This window comes from Trachurus japonicus, chromosome 24 (assembly GCF_045865225.1).
Source record: "Trachurus japonicus isolate A0001 chromosome 24, Traja_1.0".
NCBI lineage: Eukaryota > Metazoa > Chordata > Actinopteri > Carangiformes > Carangidae > Trachurus > Trachurus japonicus.
The window spans coordinates 5,885,598-5,909,254 of NC_140930.1; the positions used below are offsets into that span (position 1 = coordinate 5,885,598).

Consider the following 23,657-nt stretch of genomic DNA (forward strand, 5'->3'; position numbering starts at 1 on the left):
ATCTGGTGGTTTGACGAACACACTGATTGATATTTTTCAAAATGTTTTTACATTTTACTGACCAAACAAGTAATCCATTAATCATTTACATACCAACAGATTCATCGATGATGAAAATAACCGTTAGTTGCTCAGGTGTAGGACCGGAGCGTCCCATCCTCTAGCTGCTGTGGAGCTGCTGGTGTTTCTTCATGTTGCTGGACTGGCTGAAGGCCTTCCCACACTGACCACAGATGTACGGTTTTTCTCCAGTGTGGACGCGCCGGTGGACTGTTAACTCTCCAGAGCTAGCGAACGCCTTCCCACACTGCTCACAGCTGTACGGCCTCTCTCCGGTGTGGCTCCGCCGGTGGACCGTTAAATCTCCAGAGGTAGCGAACGCCTTCTCACACTGCTCACAGCTGTACGGTTTCTCTCCGGTGTGGACGCGCTGGTGGACCATTAACTTTGAGGAGCTAGCAAACACCTTCCCACACTGCTCACAGCTGTACGGCCTCTCTCCGGTGTGGACGCGCCGGTGGACCGTTAATTCTCCAGAGGTAGTGAACGCCTTCTCACACTGCTCACAGCTGTACGGCTTCTCTCCGGTGTGGACGCGCCGGTGGACCGTTAACTCTGAGGAGGTAGTGAACGCCTTCTCACACTGCTCACAGCTGTACGGTCGCTCTCCGGTGTGGACGCGCTGGTGGACCGTTAAGTTTGAGGAGCTAGCGAACGCCTTCCCACACTGCTCACAGCTGTATGGCCTCTCTCTGGTGTGGACGCGCTGGTGGACCGTTAAGTTTGAGGAGCTAGCGAACGCCTTCCCACACTGCTCACAGCTGTACGGCCTCTCTCCGGTGTGGATCCGCTGGTGGACCGTTAAATCTTTGGAGCTAGCGAACGCCTTCCCACACTGCTCGCAGCTGTACGGTTTCTCTCCGGTGTGGACGCGCCGGTGGACCGTTAAATCTCTGGAGCTAGCAAACCCACACTGCTCGCAGCTGTACGGTTTCTCTCTGGTGTGGATCAGCTGGTGAGTTTTCAGTCGGGACAAGTTGGTGCACGATGTGCCGCACTGCTCGCACCTGTACACCGTCTGTCCACATTGGCGCCGCCGGCGATGAGCGTTCAGTTGAACTGAGGTCCTGAACGTGTTACCACACCAATTATAGCTGTGTGATTTCTTCTTGGTGTGATCTTGTTTCTATGGCAACAGACAGGAAGAGAGAGAGAATCAATCAATCAATGATGGATGATGGATGGACATTAACTACCGTCATCATCGTCATCATACAGCTTGTTGATGCTGCTGTTTTGTTTTCCTTTTTAAATTCTTCATTAATACAAATCTTACAAGCAGAATTATTTCCAGCACAAATTATACTTTTTTTATACTAAGCAAAACATGTCAGTAATGGTATAGTAACCAGTGATGGGAATTAGAGCGTTTAATGGCTCAAAAAGTTACTGTTTTCCCCGTTATAACTGTTAGCATTTCTGACAATAAAATTCTCTGTTGCTTGACTCAAGAAGTTAAACAGTTACTTTCTCGCATTAAAATTTAATAAAGTGACGTAACCGCAATACAGCAGGAAATAAAGTAGGCAGGTTAGGTTTTAGACTTTTTAGTGAACCACAATATGTGACCAGTTCTATCAAAATGAGTCGGATGTCGCAATGTTCTATTTTTAGATAATCAGCTGATAACGTGGAAAACCCATAGAAAATAAAAAAATTTTTTACCCTAATTTCAAAGCAATGACATTCAAAAACAATCTCCCAAAGTTTCACAGTCCAGATAATTGAGAAAAGGCACGTAAATGATGATTAAAGTTGACTTGCAACTTAAACCCTCTGAAAATGAGTGCTGCTTCGGTGCAAAACAAATAAATATCTCAAACAAAATATCTCCTGAACCGTTCATGATAGAGACGAGCTGTTAACTGCATCGGAATCGCGGGATTCTCCGCTTTCCGACGGTCATTGATTGGTCCTCTATGACGAGAAGGGACGGGTACAGAAACAGATGCTAAACCGAGTAGCATTGACGCTAACAGAGCGACAAAATGTCAACAAAACATGACAACTTCTGAACCGTTTATGATAGAGGCGAGCTGTAAAAAGCATCTGAATTGTGAGATTCTCTGCTTTCCAAGGGTCATTGAATGGTGCCTCTATGACAGGGGTGCTCACACTTTTTCAGCCTGAGAGCTACTTTTAAAGTGACCAAGTCAAAATGATACCAACATTGAACCAACATTATTAATGATTCACGCTTATTTATATAGCCTACTATATGAACATATACATAACACTTAATATACATAACTGCATGAACCCATATGGCACAATACATGTCCATACATTTTTGGTCGTCCAGTCGTTGGTCAGACTATGCGCTGCAGCTGCATTTACCGTGCGCCCCTGTCTGTATGTGAACCTGTGTCTGTCTATGTGCGGGCAGAGATGGTGTTTTTTTTAATAATCATGCTAGCATTTAACCATCTCTCATCTCCGCAAGTCAGCCTCTCAACCGGTTACACCCCGCCTTTCCGAAGCCCCGCCTTTCCGACAATAGACTTCCATTCATCGTAATAGCGGGGTTTTCTATTTTTTCTAAAGACCCCGCTACTCCGAAAAGGCCAGTGGGGGAAACCCCCCCACTCCGAACGGACAGACGGACCTAATCAGAAAGGAACCAGAGGCTGTGCAGTGCGCAGTGATCCTTTTTTCCTTTTTGGGGTCAAACGGATCATGTGCATAATTAACTGCAAAACAAGCAAATACTTCATATTAATGACTTATAATGTTCATTATGTTTCTAGCCTGTCTAGCCTCTACCTGGTCTTTTTACTAAACTTAACCAACTCCTTTCTTCATTGCCTAAACCCAACCAAAGCATCTCCCTCAGTCAGCTGTCAGCACGAGCGGTGGCTGCTGCAGCCTCGCGCCCCTGTGAGCTCAAGCCGGCTTCAGCCGCGCTCGAGCGGAGGAGGGGGGGAGAAAAAGAAAAAAAGTGTATTTCTATTACTGTGTGGAGATCTCCAACAACGGAGTCTGGGAGAAAGCAAGTGGGACAGATCTGCCCAGTCTCTGAGCAGCGCACGTTTCACAGACAAGCCACAAAGCAGAATGTAAACAACGTCACGCGGTTCAGCACCTTGGACAGCTGCGGGGGGGGGGAGGAGGGGGTGTCGGAGTAGCGGTGTTTCGAAGTGGGGGTATTTCGGAACAGCGGGGTGTCGAAGTGGAGGGGTGTCGGAATGGAGGGCTGTCCCCCTCTCAACCTGCCGCCTCTCTTGCGTGCGGGCGCACCGCAGGTAAACACACGTGCGTTAATTAGTGGGAAACACTGATCAAGCTGTGCTTACGCACAACTCTCCGCAATACTCCATTGATAAATCATACCGGACCCAAGAATGGTGCGGACATGAACACACCGCATATTCCACCCCCAGAATGCCTCAGCACAACCATATATGGTCAGGTCATAATTAAGTAGCCATGTGCGCTCTGAGGAGCAGCAACAAAGTAACAACAAAGACAACGGGCGGAGAGCGTGACTCACACGGAATGATGCTTTGGCAGACCTGCCCTCGCTTTTGAGGTCGGTTGTGAGAAAAATGCCTGCTGTCCAGACAACTGTGTTTTTTTTAAATATACTTTTTTTGTTGTTCTTCATCACGCGATCGACCCACACTGTCTTCTGAGCACCCCTGCTCTATGACAATAAGGGACCGTATAGGGTGCGTGTAATCACGTGGTAGAGGAGCAGATGCCAGAGTCACTGGCAAAAACTGTATGACTTTGACTAGGGTATCATTTTAAAGCTTATTTTCTAATCTTTCCATTGATACCAAAATCTCAACTTTGAAATTTGGGTCACTGACTCATTTTGATGGATCGGGTCACATATAGAGTTAGCAGCTAACACTTAGCTTCATCTCTTGACTCACTCCCACTGACCTGTGGACCGGAACCGGACGGACCGGAGGGCTCCTTGTCCTGGTGGACCGTGTCCTGCTCTTCCCCCGTAGTCCTAGTCTGCCCAAACAAATCCGGATCCTGGTTCGCCTTTTTTATCATGTTGTAGTCCTGGTCCTGGTTCTCCTCCTTAATTCTGGTCGTGTTCTGATCCAGGTCACTAATTTCCCGGTCCAGGTTCTCCTCCTTCATCCTGGTCCTGGTCAGACGGGACCTCCTCATGGTGCTTTTCCACTACCTCAGTACAGTACTGTACGGCTCTACTCGGTTTTATCCTCTTTTCCTCCAGCCCCTCCTACCTGGTACCTGCTACTTCCCCTGATTGGCCAGAGCGTCGTCACTGGAAGACGAGTGAGTCTGGAGCAGACGAGAGGAGAGAAACAAGAGAGAGACAATGTGATATGACGACCCCGCCCCCGCTGAGGAGCAACTATGAAGGACTCAGAGCTGAAGAAGCACCTCAACCGAGCCGAGCTGTTAGTGGAAAGCACCATCTGTTTACCTTTGTATTCTCACAGTCTCTCACATTGCTAAGTAAGTATAGTAATACTTACTAAGTAAGTACCTATACCGTTGCTAAGGTGTCGGAGTTGACGGGTAGAAGAACAGACTGGGCTGTAACTTCAGAATCATGTGACCCTGTAGAAATGTTGAGGAAGAGTGGGCAACCAGTGTGTTTTGAAAGTTCAAGGTGTCCCAAACAAATATTCATTGGTTGCCCTCCAAATAAGGCCCCTGGTTTTATATATTTCTTCCTCCAAGTTAACTCAGTCATATTTTATAAATAGTAATTTATTACAAAAGCATGAATTTTGATGTTTGTTTGCAGTAATAATCCCAGAAAGCAAAGATGAACACCACACTTGCTCCATTTCCTTTTCATTAGTGTTGACAGATCCTCCATTCATTTAAATACTGAACTCTTTTGTGTTTGTTGTCAGAGCTTCAATAATATATTCAGACACAAACTTCCAGAAGTATTCCACTGGTGTATGGAGGGAAAGTACATCGTCGTACGTTGATGAGTCAAGTACATACAGAATATTATTGGGACCAATATGCATATTACTAGCGATACCAGTCATGGAGCATGGGGTGTTTTTTCGGTCGGGACTCAATGTCCACATTGACTGGGCAATAAGTGCCTGGTTGGTTTACTTAGTCCACTTGTCCACAGGTATTGTCACCTGACTCTGTATCACTTGCATCAGTGTCATCTAACATCATGTTCACATCACATTATCCATTTTGGATGATAACACTCACGTCCAGTACACTGTATCAAGGATCTGTCCTTCTGAAATGGAAAAAATAAATGTGCAGCAAATGTTTACTATAAATCATACACATGCTTATTAGCTTGTAGATAACCTGCAGGAAAAGTTGGGGTGGTAGGGAAATTGAGTAAAATATAAATTGTTTACACATTCACACATTTCACCAGTCACACAATACTGTCTGGCTAACCTATTATACTCTGTGATTATCATCCTAAAAGGTATGCATGCAGCCCCCAACTTACCACCACACCCTACACTCCTGAACAATCACACCTGCTCCAGGACATTACCACCTCCAAGCATCCCCCACCACTGGTTTGACTATGAATGGATTAGAAAATGAGCAGGAATTTCTTTATAAAGCCCTGCTCAGCTTTCTGTGATGAGAGGAAACTTCTCACAGAATTGAAGGTAGGTCTAGTTAGAAATTAAGTATTAAATTAAAATGATAAGCCATGGCAATATATTTCATTCCCATTGTAACAAAAAAGGTTATTAACAAAACAGTAGTTGGTGTGGATTGAAAATAAGATCCTTTCATGATCTAGCCCAAGTGTTGTGATAAAAAAGAAGACAACAAAGAATTTACTTTCAACATATTTTCAGTTAAAGTGCATTGGTGTTTTGTTTGAATGCATTTAAAACTTCATTTTTCTAAAAAAGAGTCTTGTGATATTTCCTCTGCCAGAGTTAAAGGTGAGCATATTGACTGCCTATACTGTAGTTGAGATATCATTGAAATATTGTTGTTTAGGGTTTCTGTGAAGTGTTAAAGGAACACAAAACAATTCAAAGTCACTATATTTCATGTTTTAGGATACTCAGGTAAAAAAAAACCAACATTTCATTCAACGTCCTATGGTTAAAAGGTTAATTCATCTACACGTCATCAAGTTGCTCCAAAGTGCTGGCTGTTGTGAACAGTCCAAAAATGTGCATGGCCAAGTGGTAGTTCTTTGATGCGCTGCGGAATGTAAACAAACACTATGGTTAAAATATTTATTATGAAATATAAACTAAATATATTTAAAACAGCACTATCACAAATACAGCAGTGATAGCAATAAAAAAAAAGAAAAGAAATATGCAATAAATAGGTCGCGGCAAGGGAATCTTCCCTCAACTTTAGAGATATCTTAAATGTGGATATTGGGAAGAGGATTGAAATTACTTTTACAGTAATTGAAAGATAAAACATTAGTCTACAACTGTGTTCTTAGCACAGCAATGGATGAGATTAATGTCTGAATTTTTGCTGTGTTTTTTCTATGCATGTTATGAAGTCTCAGTCATTATATCTGTGACATTCTATTGACACTACAACTGTCACTACAAACCCACAGTGCATTTTTACTTGATGTGTGGAGGGAAACAAATGAAAAAGGTTTTACAGAATTGTATGCTTACTACTTTCTGCACATGTCCTTCGTGTAGCAGCATAGATGTGCCATCCATGTTATTGCTTGTGTTTAGCCACTAGTGGCGGTAATGAGGTGGGCAGCATAAAAGTGGCCGTCCTTCACTGCCTCTTCCTTTTGCGCTCCCGTCACTGGTGCGTCACTTCCGGGCCAAAGGTCGTCTGGTCCGACAGGTATGGCGGCCCCGCTGCTTCACCACGCTGTCGCTCGTCTCTCTCTGTGTGCTCACGGCATTTGTGTTGTCTTGTAGGGCGACTGCTTGTGCGCTGCTCCGGGTTCCCCATATGTGCTGTGGTGGCTTAGTTCTTGCTTGGTAAGTGTTCTCTCTTTCGGCAATGTAGTAGATGCTGTCTGACGGCTAACGCTAGTGTGGTCTCAGGTAAACGCCGACGGCGGCCGGATTCCTCTCTCCCTCCCTCCCTCCTCCTGTGCGAGTGGGTGCGTGTGTGTGTCCAGGTTTGGTCATAAACAGGTATGTGTACGTGTTAGCGTAGCAAGCAACCGCAGCAATTCTTAGTAATGTAGCAACACTAACAGTATTTTCTCATGATTAGGACTAACTGCAATCAGCTTATTGGGGTCGCTGCTGCTTTGTCTGCAGATGCTTTGTCTCCACGCTGCTTTGCCTCGCTGCTGCTCCACGCCACTGCTGTTTGCTTCATCTGCTTGCTCTGGCTGACATATGGGGCCCTAGTTTCTTAGACCAGGTGAAGTCTAACATCAGCGCAGCTTCGCCACGTCAACGGGGTGTGGCCCAGGTCCATTTCGCAAGATTGGTGGGCCACGCAGTCAGATTTAGACCAGCGCAATCCCTCCCCTCGTCCCTCCTACCGGCGCAAACGGCAAAGGGGGAGGAGAGAGGGCGGGAGGGAGACAGGAGGAGGAGAAGTGGGATTAACACAGCCGATTCGGATCTTCACCAATCAAAGGAGCTCCTCTCCTCACCTTTAACTGCGCCGCGGGTGATGCGCACTGCAAGTTTGTCATTTTATACTTTGACATGGACGGAGGAGACAGCGACGCCAGAGGCCGAACCTCTCCCAGGAGGAAACAGCTGTTTTGGTCTGGAGGTCCGAGCTCAGAGTGACCAATAATGAGTTTACTAATATACTTAACCAGGATTGATCTGATACAGTGAGAACCGGTGCTCAGTGTAAGATACAACAACTAATAAACTAATAAAGAAACTCACATTTATTCAAACCCTGTGTAAGCAAGATGAGAGGTGTAGGCTACACTAATCACAACATAAACAAACACCATGCGGAATGAAATCAGCGTAAAGGACGCGCTCTCTCTCTCTCTCTCTATCTCTCTGTCTGTCTCTTTTTTTCTCTTTTTTCTCTGTGATAGAGATGCTGAGTATACTGTAGTAGGCTATATACTGACTATCTGATACCGAGGCTGTTGTGGTGGACTAAGAGAGATAATGATTTGTGTTTTGTTTTTCATTACGGCTGCGTGATGCAGTCGCTCGCGCTAATGAATTAATAAGTAAATAAATAAATAAAGCGATCATCACAAGGGCAGAGTGGTATCTCAACACGGCAGCGACATGCAGCCATCCACCCTCAGTCCTGCTTGGGACATCCACAGCTGCTTTTCAGTGCCAGTTCGTCCCTGCTGTGTTAATTCAGGTGGAGTTTCCTGTACGCACCGACAGCCTTTGATCTCTGCTTTGATCTGACGTCAGATGTGACGGGACAATCTATATAGATATAAATTCACGTGTTGATTCCGTTAGTTGCATTAAATAGTGGTTATTGTGGATATTTATTGCATTGAAATGTGTCTGGAACTGTGGAAACCTGCCTGTGAGGTCTTGGTGACGTGTGTGCACTGCAGGTCAGTCAGCCAAACTTCCACTGCACCTGCTGCGCTCCGCCCTGCGCTGAGAGTAGACCTGGTTGGAGGTGGCGAGCTTTCAGCGCAACCTCGGCGGGACATTTTCGCACAAAACTTCCACTGCACCAAGCTGAATCTGTGACGCCTCCCCCTGCTGCGCGGCCACGCCTATCTCAGCGCAGCGCGATCTGCCAATCTTCCAATCTGACTTTGCGCTAGGCTGCGTTGGTCGAAACTTGCATTAGCCCAGCTGCGTTACCTTGCGCCACCTGCGCTGCGCCAAGAAACTAGGGCCCATGGTGTCCACCGCCGCCTGCCTTTCACGGTGTACACTGTGTCCAAGTAGCCCTACTACCAGGGGCTTGTCCAGTGCGGTCAATCGGGGCCTAGCCCCCCCCCCCCCCCGATGAGTGAATGAATGTGAATGTGTTAAAGTGTGTTTGATTGTTTAAGTAATTTTGTAATTGTTTTGGTTTTGTTATTTGATTTGTTTATTTCTCTTTTTAGTTGCTGGAGACCGGTGGTGGCGTGCTGGTTTCCTGGTGGTGGTGTCCCCCCTTGTCTCGTCTGCTGTGTCCTGGGAGCGGGTTTACTTCATTGTGTGTGTGCCACGTGCTGGGTGATTTTGGGTTGATTTCTTTATTTTGGTGGAACCCCCCTTGCACTAGTACCGATCACTCACTCGGCTCCAGCCCCCTTTTGTTGATTTTCTTTTCTTGAATTTGTGCGAAAGATTAAAAAAACATATATTTTAAAAACAAAAGACTTATTTCAATAAAATTGTATTTTTTTACCAGTAAACCATGTCTCATGCCTATTTGAGTGAACTTACCTGTGTGCCTTGCATTTTAAGTTAATGCCCTGGGTGAAATTCCCAGGGTGGCATTGTTGGTCCCTTTTCTTTTGTTGTTTTTTTTTTGTTAGATTATCCAGTTTAATTTCCCTTCCATCCTCGTTGCCACAGCTACAAATTACCTTGCCATTGCCTTGTCCTTCTTCCATCTGCACAGCCATGCAAGTCCTGCCTGGCATGGCTAGCTTGATAGCATTGGTTACATGTATTTTCAGCATCCATGTGTTTAATCCATTCTGATAAACAGGTCTCTAACTCCTGTTACAGTCTGTGTGGTATCTGTCTGTGGCAAGGTGAAGAGGGCCCGGGCAGGGATTGAACCCACACCTCCCGGGTAAGAGTCATGCATGCTTGCCAGTCACCCAAAGGGACATCCCCTTGGCCAAGTAGCCAGGGCGCATGATCAATTGGAGGCATAGTGACAGGACCCTCAACTGTCACATCTCTCCCCCTCTTTTCACAAGCACGTCCTTGTGCTTCCGCGCAGGCTGCCACACATTAGGAATACATGGACCCACCCCTAGTGCTACATGGATCCTGCCGACAACGCCAGAATGTGGCAAGGTGAAGAGGGCCCGGGCGGGGATTGAACCCACACCTCCCGGGTAAGAGTCTTGCGCGCTTGCCAGTCACTCAAAGGGACATCCCTTTGGCCAAGTAGCCAGGGCACATAATCAATTGGAGGCATAGTGACAGGAACCTCAACTGTCACATGTCCATGTTGTTTTAAAAAGGAAAGCACAGGAAGCAGAATTCTGCATTTGAAAGTTGCTGAACACTGCATCCAGTTAGCTTTCCTATCATAGTCTGAGAGAAGCACCTCTGGTCCGTTTCAACTTGATTTCTGGTTGCTATTGGATACCAAAATCTTTGGTTTGGGGTGACATCTTCATCACCCCAACAGGATAAAATTTGACCATGCAAAATAGCTAAATTACCTGTTGCTATGTGTGTTTTTGTCTTAGCAACAGTCAATGATTGGCTGAGCTGCTGCATGGCTGTGGCGACTTCTCCAGCGCCCCAGGAGAGAGGAGAAATAAATTACCCTAATGGTCCATATTTTAATATATGACTCTTTCTTGAGAACTCCAACCACATTCGTATATAGAATAGGGAATAAAATGATTATTTTGGGAAAATAATAAACATAAAAAAATTGCCTTCCATCAGGGGGCAGCACCCATTATAGTGCCCTCTATTGACAAGCTGCCACTGGATTCAGTTGCAGAAGGCAGACACCAGTAACACGGTTTAGAGTCTTTCCTGGAGAAAGCAGAGGACAGAATACAAACAGTCCAGAGTCCAGACACTGGGGCCTAGTCCACACGAGCCCGGGTATTTTTGAAACCGGAGTTTTGCTTCACGTCCATACCAGTGGTGTAATAAAAACACTACGTACACACGCAATTGTGAAATCCGCTACCAAGTGATGCAATGCACGCGTGGAAGGCTGTTTTAACCAATCAAAATACAGTGGAAACCGCTTGGATCAAAAGGCTTGGGACGGAATCATTTCTATACAAATGCTGTTTAAATAATTCGTTATCAAGAAATCCGCTTATAGTGTTCATTTTTGGTCATTTTATGGATGTAAACATGCGCAAAAACCATTTCAAAACTAGTGTTATTATAGCTTTATTTCACAGACTCCAAGTCCAACAATTAAATATTAATTAATTTAATAAAAATGTGTAGCCTATTTATTTTATTTTCGGCGGTGTCCCTTTGACGTGCACTGCTGCAGCAGCCTGCACATGTTGCTTGACTCTTGTACTGTGTGTTGTTGTGCTGTGTGTTGTTGTGCACTGTGTTGTTGTGTTGTGTGCGTCACCTGGCTGCTGAGCCACATGACTGTCTGTTGGTGCGGCGCAACTCTGGCTGTTCTGTTGTCTGTCAAAACATGGATGAATGAAACATATCCACTTTATATCGACCGCGGACGTCACAGATACATTTTCGGCTTTTGGCTCGTTCCTCATCTCCGCATAGGCTCTTTTTATCATTGCATTACAGCAGCGCGACCCCCCCTCCCGTCGTCGTACCCGGGACATAGGCTATTGCCTGTTCATTCATGAAAATCATCCCGAAAAACTCTCAATCAAACAAGGTGGGGAATAAGAAACTGCAGCGCTACTGTAGTAGTTCTGTAATTTTAAAAACAGCTGATCTGTAGCGTCACTTGTTACTGTAAATGATGCTGTGTGGAAAACCAGCTGTGGTCTGTGATTGAGGGTGAGTTTGGAGCTGACAAGAGGATCGCCCTGACGACCGTTTCCTTATATTTTTCTCATCGAAAAACTATACAAATAGCCTAGCATTTAGATGATGTAAAAAAATAAAAAAATAAAATAAAAAGTGATAAAAATCCACTTTGTCACCTCCATTTTTGCAAGCTCACCTGCAAACCGCTGCAAACAACCTCTGCAGCTGGCAGTGTTTACATCAGCACGTGTGCAGCTATGACATAAACGAGTAAAACAATCACGGTTGCAGTGTCCACACGCACCCGGTGAAACCAACCCCGGCCGAAAACCCCACCCTGGACTCCGGTTTCAAAAAACCACGGTTTCAGGGTTCCAAAAGCGCGGTTGCATGTGGACAGGACATACAACCGGGAACATATGTTCACGGTTTCAAAAATACCCGGGCTCGTGTGGACTAGGCATGGGACACTGGTGGTGGCTCTGAGGCAGGTGTGGAGTGAACACCTGTTCCAGCTGTGGGTCCACAGGTGCAGGTTCTTCAGGTGGACTTTACCTGGTGATGTTCACAGACTTTCAGTTGTTATTAGGGCCACGGGCCATCGCACCGGGCACTGGTCCCTGCAACTCTTCGAGTTGCATTTATATATCATTTGCAATTATATATCAAAACGTGCGTCCTGATCGGGATCGGTGTGCTATTACTTTTCTCAACAGTGTACGAATTTTTCGCGAAAAACTGCGCAAAATTTTGCATTGAAGTCAATGGGACGGGCGAAAAAAAAAGAGCGAAAAAGACCAATCATTGGAGTTTAACAAACGTCTACTGCTCAGGCATACTTTTAGCATATTCTATCCATTTAAACTTTAAACAGTGGACACAAGTCTTGTGTATTGTCGTATTACTCCACGTTTTGATAGGTCATATAGTTTTTGATCAATCCATGATCAATGACCATGATCATTTTTGGAGAAATTATGAGATTATAATGGTTGTGTATTGCACGGAATGTTCGTGTCAGAGCGTGTGACATCGGTTAGAGTGGGAGAGAGTGAAAAAACATTCTGGATTTTTTCTGGATAAACTGTCAGCACGGCCACAATTTACACTCTACACACATGATTTTGTAAGACAAACTTGTTATCTCTCATATCATGTGCTCAAAATATCAGAGAGACTTACAGAATTTACAGAATAAGCCTCTGAGTGCGGCCACGTCTGTCTCTGCTCCTCATTGACTCCAATACAAATATTTTCTGAGAGAAGCAGAACGGACCGATGTTTTAAAACTGCCAGCGTCTCCAAAATATTTACTGTAGAAACACCAAATCCTACCACATTTTGCAGGAAGTCCTTAGAACAACGTGATCTGTGTTTTGTTCTGATAGGAGTTACCGTTTTGTCACAGTAAGCCTAAATGTGAGACCGGTGCAGAGGCAGAAAATCACTCTTTTTCTCCACGTTTCTGTCTGCCTCAGCCTGGGGGGCCCATATCGCTGTGGTAACCATATATATATAAACGTAGATGCCGCGTTCTATATCTGGCGATACGTCAGCGGGGCCGCCATATTGTGCAGGACCGGAGCATCAGCTGAGACAGAGTGTGCCCGGTGAACCAATAAAATAACAGAGAAAATGCCAGCCCTCTGTGCTGCTTTTGGTTGCTCCCAGAGAATCGGCAGCGGGGGATCACCTTTCACAGGTCTAAGTTGCAATTTCATTGTATTTAACTGTTTATAGTTAGTGATCGTGAAATGTTGCTTCCAACTGTCATGAAAAGTTTAACGACCGTTGTGGTGGTAACGTTACTAACGTTAACGTTAGACCAGCCTCTTAGTTCCAGGTTTCTTTTTTTAAAGTAAAGTTAAACATGATATTTTGACATATTTTTGTATAAAAAAAATGATCCGTTGAGTGTGTTTACGTTAGCTATGTCTAGTAACGTTAAGATGTGTTTATTAGAGTTGTGGGATACCCACGGTAGCCACGGTAACGTTAACTTACCCCGGATTAGGCTACCGGAGCCAGTTTCCACCTCTCTCCTCGGACTTTTCACTACATGCTGCTCTGTTTACAAACAAACCCCCACATCTGCTGAATGATTGGCTGTTTGCCCGCTACAGATGGCGTCCGTAATGTAGCGCGATCTATGTTTCAAACAGGAACCGCAGGGAGTAATAATCACACAGCTGTAAAAAAAAAAAAAAGAAAAAAAGAGGCAACACTGTTACCTGATGACCTCAGGCTTGTGCCATCGCTAAAATGCCTACGACACTGATCACTGCCTAAAGAGTTTTAAAGTAGGCTATATAACTCCATATGAACGCAGCTGAAACGACCGGTGCCTCAGCGGTGACCAAGCTTTGATAAATACACCGGATCCGCACCCGTGTAGTATCCCCACGGTCTCTATTGGTGCTTTGTCGATGTAAAAAGAAAAGAAGCGCTGAGTTTTCCTCTACAACAGCTGAAATGTGGTGACAGTCTCACAGTGCACCCTTCAAAACTTCAGCCTCCAAGCTGACTGTCCTGATCACAGGTCCTGGCCAATATAGCTAATACATCCATGGTCCTGGCCCGTCCCTAAACATCACACAGGGATTTAAGTAGTTAAATAGAGTAAAAATATGTTCTCCAATCACTATGAGGCTCTGTCGCAGCTTGCTGGCGCCCCGGGCGATGATCGGGGTCCGGGCTCGGCTCCTCCGACCGGCGCGGTGTCCACAGCCCCCCTCCCCGGGGGCACCGCCACCCAGGCCCGCGGGTCCCTCGCCATCGGGGGGGAAGCAAGGCAGCTACCCTGCACCACCAGGTCGGTTCAGCCTCCCCCACGCTGTCTTCTGGAGGTCCCCACAGCCGCTCTGCTGCTGCCTGTGTTGTCCCCCCGCTGACAGACACCACAGCCTTCCCTCCACTCACGGCGAGCTGCCCTCCAGCAGGTGGGTGTCCAACTCGGGGCTGTCCGCCTCCGCCGCCCAGCTCCTCATCCCAGCGCAGGCGGCTCGTCAAGGACGCGGTGCGCTGGCACTCATCCCGTTCCCATTCTTCCCATCAGGCGAGGGATCACACCCCAGGTCCTGGTGTGGGTGGCGGGGTGGCTGAGCTGGCTTGCCCCCCTGAGGACCGAGCGGTCGCGCCCACAACCCTGGTCATCGGGGACTCGATTGTGAGGCACGTCCGCATGAGGGGGGCGTTCACCATGGCGTTTCCCGGAGCCACCGTTGCGGACATAACCGGGAAAATTCCGGACATCCTGAGCTCCCATCCGCAGGCAAGAAGGATTATCATCCACGCAGGGGCAAACGACATCGCCAGGCAACAGTCCGAAGCAGGCTCCGCGACGCGCTGTATCACTCGCTTTTTCCGAATGAATCGCCTTTTTTCCCGCGACCAGTAAACAAACACCAGCGTACGTGAGGGCGTCAATAAACAAGAGCGGGGTCCGCCCGCTATTCAGACATCCCGCTATTCCGACATGTCACTATTTAGACATCCCGCTATTACGACATCCCTCTATCTAGACATGCCGGTAGTCCGACACTTTTTGATACCGCTATTCCGACACGTCTTTTTTTTTTTTTTTTTTTTTTTACAGCTGCGATACCCAGGCGCGTCTCTCTCCCTCTTTTCTTTTCAGCATGTCTATCACTGGTTTGATGAGGGAGTGATGTTCTTAATCTCAACAACTCAACTATCAAGCAAACAAAACTGACACATATGATAAACAAACAGAACTATGCTGCAGTTTGTTTGTCAAGTTAACCTGTGACCTTCAGCACCACGGACAGCGCCGCGGATGAGCCGCGGAGCTGCAGCTGTGAGCGTCTGGACTCTGGGCTTATGGCCTGGGGCCTCATTTATCAAAACTGTAAGTAAGCAGTGTAAAACTGCTGCTACTAAATGTTTTGCTTAGGCCTACGGTGAAAAGACAGCCCAAAATATTTACACCTTTTTCAGATCTATCAAACTGTGCGTGCACAACTCTGCACCTCAACTTTGATAACTGGATCCAAGAATGGTGCGCAGTTGCGCACGTGAACACACCTCCGTCCCGGAATGCCTACACAACCATATGGTCAGCACGTGCATATTAATTAGCCATGTGCGCTCTGTGGAGCGACAACAAAGTGACAACGAAGACAACGGGCGGAGGGAGGGGGAAAGAAAGCGAGATACATGGCATCGGGCAATAAATCAGGCAAAAACCTCCCAAATCTCAACAAAAGGGAGCAGAAAAAAGAATAATCTTATGTAATCTGCCCCTTTATTCCAGACAATCTTTTTTTTCTTCTTTTACCTAGGCTATGTTAAAACAATGTAAAGCAGCAGGATAAACTCAGGTGACAGAATAATAACAGTCTCAGCTCTGCAGATCAGTGTGCGCTGCTGCCAGTGTGTTTTTAAACTTGGAGGGTTTGTTTTTTCTTCTCTAATAGGCCTATGTATTTGTGTATGAGAAACAGTGTCTCAGATGAAAAAATAAAAATAAATCAGAAGGACACTCTGACTATAACGTAATCAATCAATGTCGGAAAAGCGGAATGTTTGAAAAATAGTAAAGTGCCGCTACTCCGACAATGAAAAAAAAAAATGTCGGAATAGTGGGACGCTTAAAAGATAATGTTAATGCCGCTATTCCGACAATTAGAAGTCAATGTCGAAATAGCGGCATGTCTGAATAGCAGCATGTAACCAACAAGAGCATTATAGGCCTACCGGAATTGTTGTTTGGACAAGAGAGGAGTCACTCAGTCACCTTCCATCTGTCCTCCCTAATACTTTGCACTTTTTTTTTCTTTTTTTTTTAAAATTTCATTCATTAGGCCGAAAAAAATACCGAGGTCATGACCTCGGTGTCCTCAATGGTAGCTACGGCCATGTATGCTATTGACCCTTATCACGTGAAATCGAAAATGGCTGAGACTCAAGCCAGAGTTGATAAGCTGGAGAAGCTGCTGAGAAATGCTAAGGATCGCCTAAGAAGGAGCAAACAAACTGTGAAGTCACTTCTGAAGGATTTAAAAGACAAAAACATGATCTCTGAGGAACTGCAGCTGAAGCTTGACCACTACTCTGGTAGGTTTTACTGACATGAAAATATACAGTGGGTTTATTTCATACTGACAAAGGCAGTAGATAATATCACATTGCCAACATTTCCATTTGTGAACTGAATTGGACTGTATAGATGTTACACTATCATGTTTCACCCCAACATAATGCATTAATTGAAAACACATTTTATATTATTGCGTCTGCTTTTTCTAATTTTCCAGATCTTCCAGTTGAACTCCTAAAAGAGCACCATACCTACACTCCAGCTCAAAGGGAGTGTTTCCACATCTGCACAAACTGAGGGTGTAATGTGAATGTACGGTACTTTACTATCAGCATCCATTAATCTCATCTTCAACCTTTATAAATATATATTACACAGGTGGCTGAAGTCTGTGGACAGCAAGCCTGGAATAAATAGCTTTCTTTTAGACATGCTACAAAAGAAAGTTCAGGAAGATCCAGCTAAGTATGGTCAGGTGTGTCTTATGATCGATGCCATGGCTATCAGGAAGCAAGTGGAGTACGACTCTCACAAGCAGAAAATGTCAGGCTTCGTGGATCTTGGGGATGGCATTGATGAGAGTAGTGTAGCAAGTGAAGCCCCTGTGTTTATGGTGGTAGGACTGCAAGGCCACTGGAAAGCCCCCATCGCATATTTCATCACTAATACACTGACACCAGACACTCAGAAGGTTAGAATAGCACAGAACATTTATCTTTCCACATATAACTAGTGTGAGAACAGGTACATGGGGATTCTTGTTACCTCTTGTCTTTACAATTTTTACAGGTTTTGTTGGAGCATGCATTGATGGCACTACATGAGCGTGGTGTCAAAGTTTTGTGTGTGACAATGGATGGGCATGCAACCAACATCAGCATGTGCAATATGCTCGGATGCCAGCTGAAGCTGCAATCTTCACAGCCTTTAAAAACATATTTTGCCCACCCTTCAACAGGTGAGTACACATGGTTTACATACCCTATACTAAGGTCACAGTCATAGCCATTCATGTAAAATGCAATTAATAGATTTATAAAATGAGTGCTTCCCAGTCCTTAAATGTGATGAAATGTGCATTCCTCTGCATCAGTGTAAACAGACATAGCGTTGCTGCTCTTTGCTCAACTTAATCATTATGTAATAATTTTGTTGTTGCATGGTTACCAATAAATTGTTGATTTTTTTACTTGGTTTACTATGGGCTATACGTATATAGGTTAGCACTGTAACCCACTGCTTCTCAGGGTTTACTGCTTAAGTATAAGAGGGAACAATACTTGCCTTGTACCTGTACCCATACTGGTTATTTATGGCAAAATAATCTTTTTGTTCTACTGCATACAGGTGAACGCGTTTATGTCATGATGGATGCATGTCACATGCTGAAATTGGCCCGCAACATGCTACATGCATACAGCCCAATTTTGAGCTCTGCTGGAGAAGTGAGCTGGAACTTCATATCCCAACTGAATGAAGCTCAACAGCAAGAGGGTCTACATGCGGCAAACAGGGTCACATGCAAGCATATTGACTTCAGCTCACAGAAAATGAAGGTCAGCTTGGCTGCACAAACATTGAGCCGGTCTGTGGGAAAAGCACTGTGCATGCTGAGGGAAGCTGGGTACCCACAGTTCCAGGACTGTTCAGCAACAGCGCATTTCGTTGAGGTAATCCTTGCTATTTTCAGCTCTCAGTGTTATCAATATCAGTGTTATACATAGACTGTGTATAAAGATTGACAACATGACAGATCCCCTAAAAAGCTATATTTGAAGTATTTTCTTTTATTTCTGTAGCTGTTGGGCAGTTGAGATTTTGCCCCAAAAAAGTACTTTGACAGTTAACCTACAATAGGGATTTTTTTGTGTTTTCAGGTAGTGGACAGATTGTTTGACATCATGAACAGCCGGAATCCACGGGCAAAAGGCTCTAAGGCACCATTGGGTTCTCTCAACTGGGAAGAGACGACACAATTCCTGAAAGAGGCCCGGCTGTACCTCACTGCGTTGAAAATGAATGATGGAACACCACTGTACCGCTCAAAGAGGTTTTTTTTTAAAAAAAAATACATATATTCTTCCACAGTAAGGATACAATAAGTCTCAGGGTTCCCACTTGTCCTGGAAAACCTGGAAAATGGTTGACCAATTTTCCAGTCATGGAAAACACGTGTTTGACCTTTCCAGACCCCAGGATTTATTTTCCAAATACTACTACTAGTGTTTTGATTTCTTTTTTTCTACCCATTTCAAAGGAACTTATCCGTGACTGGATTTATCATCAATATCAACACCCTGACTGCGATGATTCCAGAGCTGCTGCAATCACAACGTTATGTCTGCACGTATCGCTTCAGCCAGGACCATTTAGAGCTCCTGTTTAACTGTATCAGAGCATCAGGTAGGAATAACGTTTTTGAATACAAAATAATATGGTATAACTAAGATGGACAAGGGAAATAGATGATGCAGATCTATGCCACGTAATGTGCAAATTACAGGTGGGTGGAACAACAACCCAAGCTCAGTACAGTTTCAGAGCATTTTCAGACGCCTAATGGTCCGGTGTGGGGTTACACCAGGCAAGACTGGCAACGTGACGGCCCAGGATGTGACAGTCTCCTTGTCTGCCGCGGACATGTCATCTGTGGTGCCAGCAAAGGTATGTTCGCTATGTGTATTATTATATTTTAGTATTTCAGAATATTGTGTTCGAGGAATATGTATGTAGATAATGTGCTGGAGATTAATGAAGGTGATTTTCTTATTTTATCTTATTTTAGGATTCTGACACTGCCTCCTCGCCATTTGTGGAAGTGATTCATGGCGTGGTACTGGACCACAACTACCTCCCAACTCGGTTTGGAGGGCTGACCGAAAATGCTCTCGTTTACATCGGAGGGTTTGTCGTAAGACAAGTTATGAAGCAGCTGCCATGCGATGTTTGCCGGAACAGCTTGGTTTCTGATGCTGTACCAGCATCTTTTTCCGAAAGTTATCACCTGTTGACCCTGAAGAATAATGGAGGCCTAATGATGCCATCCCTAGGTACGGTCAAGGCGATTCGCTCTGCAGAGCGCTGCATCAGACAAACCACTAACATCATGTCAGCTGCTCGTCAGTGCTCCGTTTCCCTGGTCAATCACATGGTACGGGTAGACATTGGTTCAGAGGATGTCTTCAGTCTTGGTGACCATGTCATTGAAACGCAGGACGGCATTGATAATCACCACTTCTGCCTCCTGTCGTTAGTGGTCAGCAAATTTCACAGGCTGAGACAATACCATGTGGCGAAACTGCACACTCTCCAGCTTCAACGTGGTAGCTTGCGAAAGAAGCTCTCCAAAACAATTCTGTTTCAGGGATACTAATCCTTACAGCATACGTAGGTGTCTCACACACACACACACACACATACACACACACACACACACACACACACACACACACACACACACACACACACACCCTACCACCATCAACAACAACTGCAACAACTTTAGGACAACAAAAGCCTAAGTGGCTTAGGTTAAAGGGATAGTTCACCCCAAATTCAAATTTCACTCATTAGCCGTGTTTCCACTGCAGGAGTTCCTGGTAAAGGGAGGAGGTAGGAACTTCTACAGGAACCGTCATCTCACTCGGCCCTCTCAGTGGTCGTGTTTCCACTGCAGAGTCCGACCCATAGACTGTAAAAAAAACCTGCGGCGACGTCATGAGTTTCGATAGCCGCTTAATCGCTGTGCGACAGTTTCGACCGTGACGTCACCCAGGCAGGTCACAAGCACATGCACAAAAATCATAACAACAACGGAGAAGGATGGAAGGAGCTGAGGCGGTAGGCGCGATTGTAATCCTGCTTGAGTTTTTTTTTTTTTTTAACTTTTCACGGCATTGTTTTACGGCGTGATGGATCCCCAGTGTGTCGAGGTGCGCTGATATTTTCATTTCGCCGCAATGACTCAAACCCCCTCTGAATCTCCTCGGTGCTATAGACTGCAATCAATGTCTGCTCTGCACCTCATCGTCGCTCCATTTGTGTACATCTTCCTGCTGTTTTCTTGTTGTTTACAGCGGTGTCTGCTAGGCTAATGCTCCCCTTCTGCTCCCCCTTTTAAAAATGCCGGTTGTTTTGGTGCTTTCTGGTAGCGTCAGAGCCTGCTCTAGCTTTAGCCAATCAGCGCCGGGTTAACCTCGAGCCCCACCCAGGAGCTTTTCAGGGCCGAACGTTTTTCAGGGCCCCCGTAAAAGTTCCTGTAAATGGCCCTGTGGGGGAGGTTCCTGCAGTGGAAACACGCACCTACGGGGCTGGCCCCGTAAAATTACCCCGAAGTTCCTGCAGTGGAAACGCGCCTATTATCTACTCCCCCTCATGTGGACTAAGGGCTGGGAGAAGTTTCAGAGTCCTCTGTTCCTTCTCGGAGTTACAGTGGGCCTCCGTGCAGCACTGCATGTCCATATGACGGTTGAGGACAGAGCTCACTTTTCTTCGTCCAAAAAGACACACCAAAAAACATCCAAATACCTCCATGCTGATCGTCTGTAATGTCCCTCTTGTATTGAAGCCCCAACATGAGAAATTGTTCCTAAAGAAATTAAATAAGTCTATATTTTAAGCTTGTTTGTAGCGGAAGCTCCCAGTGTCTCAGTTCACTGCTCTTCCTGTGTCTTCCAGTTCACGGCTCCACCGACACCAGCAGAGCAGTAACGTGAGACACTGGGAGCTTCCGCTACAAACAAGCTTAAAATATAGACTTATTTAATTTCTTTCGGAACAATTTCTCATATTGGGGCTTCAATACAAGAGGGACATTACAGACGAGCTGTGTGGAGAAATTTAGATGTTTTTTGTTGTGTCTTTTTGGACGAAGAAAAGTGAGCTCCGTTCTCAACCGTCATATGGACATGCACTGCTACGCCGAGACGCCCTGTAACTCAGAGAAGCCACGGAGGACTCTGAAACTTCTCCCAGCCCTTAGTCCACATGAGGGGGAGTAGATAATGAGTGCAATTTGAATTTGGGGTGAACTATCCCTTTAACATTTTTGTACAATATGTAAATAAGATTCTGTAATATGTAAATATAATCATGTAGGAATGACAACAATTAATGTAAATAGTATATAGTATGTGTATATATTCTATATTCTGGATTTAAGGTTGATGAGAAATTTAAATTAGTTTTCGTTTTTTTTATTACCAAGTATATTACAATAATTGTACTACACCCTAAAAACATTCATCCTTAATGGAGTTAAACTGGCGTACACATGCAATATTTACAAGGCTGGAGTGTGTGCAGTTTATTGACCTAAAACACCTCAAAGGGTCAATATAGCTATTGCCTAGCCATGTTTCCCCAATCACTGCAGATTCTCGCGATAACAACACCTAGTAGCAACAGGAGGGACCGGAAGGTTTCAGAACTACAGTTTTAAGTTTGTTGATCATAATGGATGGAACTTGTGTATTTCAGGTTTCTTACGCATATAATAGCTAATATAGCAAAAAGATTATAATTACAAAATTAAAGCCGCAGATTAAAACAACTGAAATAGTCGCCAAGGTTCATCGAGCCCTAGAAGCCACGCCCTATGACCTACACACCTGCAGAGCACAACTTTAGATCACCATGGGGTCTTGATGAGCTGAAACAAATTTAAAGTTGATCGTGTGAAATCCCTAGGACAAGTTCGTTCAAATACGAGGTGGGGAAATGGCCAAAAACACGCCATCAGGGAAGATTCAATTCAAAGTGGCCGTCAAAATGACGTTAAGAGGATTTTTTGTACGCCTTGGCATGTTCTATGATGCGTTTGGCTTATGTTTTTAAATTTTCTAAGGGGGCGCCATTTCACCATTCGGCCACGCCCATGTCAAACGACTTTAAAATAACAAATTTTTCACCAGCCATGCGCATGCCAAATTTGATGTATTTTGGGGCATGGGAAACGTTCCAAGAATGCGATTTTAGGTGGAAGAAAATAATAATAAACACTACGATTACAATAGGGCCGCTCTGGCCCTAATGATAATTAACACCAAGGTCAGAGAACCAGGGGTAGTTAATTCATTTATAACTTTAAAAGAACTAGTGAGGCTTTTATGGAAATAAAAACAATTCAATCGTAAGGAAGTCTCTATAGCAACATGCTTTATTACATATTCTGTTCATTTTATTTATTTATTTATTTATCAGCATGTGCACACAGTTATTAATAAAATATCTCTGTTCTACGAGGCAGTTCTGATTTCAGATGTTTATTTATTTATTGTAATTATGAGCTACATAGAGACAATTAAATGAACTTGACTTCCACAGCTGTTGTGAAAATGAAAGAATTGTTGACTTCCTGTGGAAAGAAATACATCACCATCTCTAGTGTTGAGCTGATGGTTACGTTTTTCACAGTAGTTCCACAGAAAATACTGTAGGCGAGGACATCACATGGCCATAATATGAAACTGCTTTCTAAACTGTATTGTGTTTCACTGAGGTATGGTGTGACGGAGGCTTCTGCATCTCTTGCAACAGGTAGGTGTTATATCACTCACTCTCACACACACACACACACACAAAACATACATGTACACACAACACAAATAATACACATAACCAGTGACGGCTGGTATCAATGGGCTAGTGGGGCTAAGCCCTCCCTGCATTACACAACAAAAGATGAGGAAAAAATATTCTCTAAATAACATACAAAAGATTGTTCTAAGTCTTAATAAAAATCGGAACTGGCAACAATATTAAATAGTTTCAAGAAAAACACAGGATATCTCTAAATGGGCTAATTTTAATCAGCCCGAGCTCACCGAGTCTGCTATCATTCATTTTCCGACTGTGGATGATTGACAGGTTCCATGTCCCGCCCTCGCCATTTACCGACTGTTTGGGCTAATTTCATTCAGCCCACAGGCCGATCGGTTCTGACCAATCAGCAGCGGGTTGACGCAGGGTCAGTGATTGACAGGCGTCATCATGGGCGTGGTAGTGGGGGGAAAAGTGGACCTGACTACCCAGGG

The 23,657-nt window shown here is 44.9% G+C and overlaps 2 protein-coding genes across 3 annotated transcripts in view; one reads left to right on the plus strand and one right to left on the minus strand.

Annotated features, from left to right (window-relative positions):
• The window catches only part of LOC146961223 (protein NLRC3-like), a 141,747-nt gene that overhangs the window by 67,683 nt on the left and 50,407 nt on the right, over positions 1-23,657 (plus strand). The window lies entirely within an intron of this gene.
• LOC146961224 (uncharacterized) lies at positions 129-4,188 on the minus strand. The gene is made up of 2 exons (XM_085771621.1): positions 3,949-4,188; positions 129-1,186 (listed from the first exon to the last, which is right to left on the minus strand). The coding sequence occupies exons 1-2, from the start codon at positions 4,186-4,188 to the stop codon at positions 161-163; spliced, it is 1,266 nt and encodes a 421-aa protein (XP_085627747.1). The 3' UTR covers positions 129-160.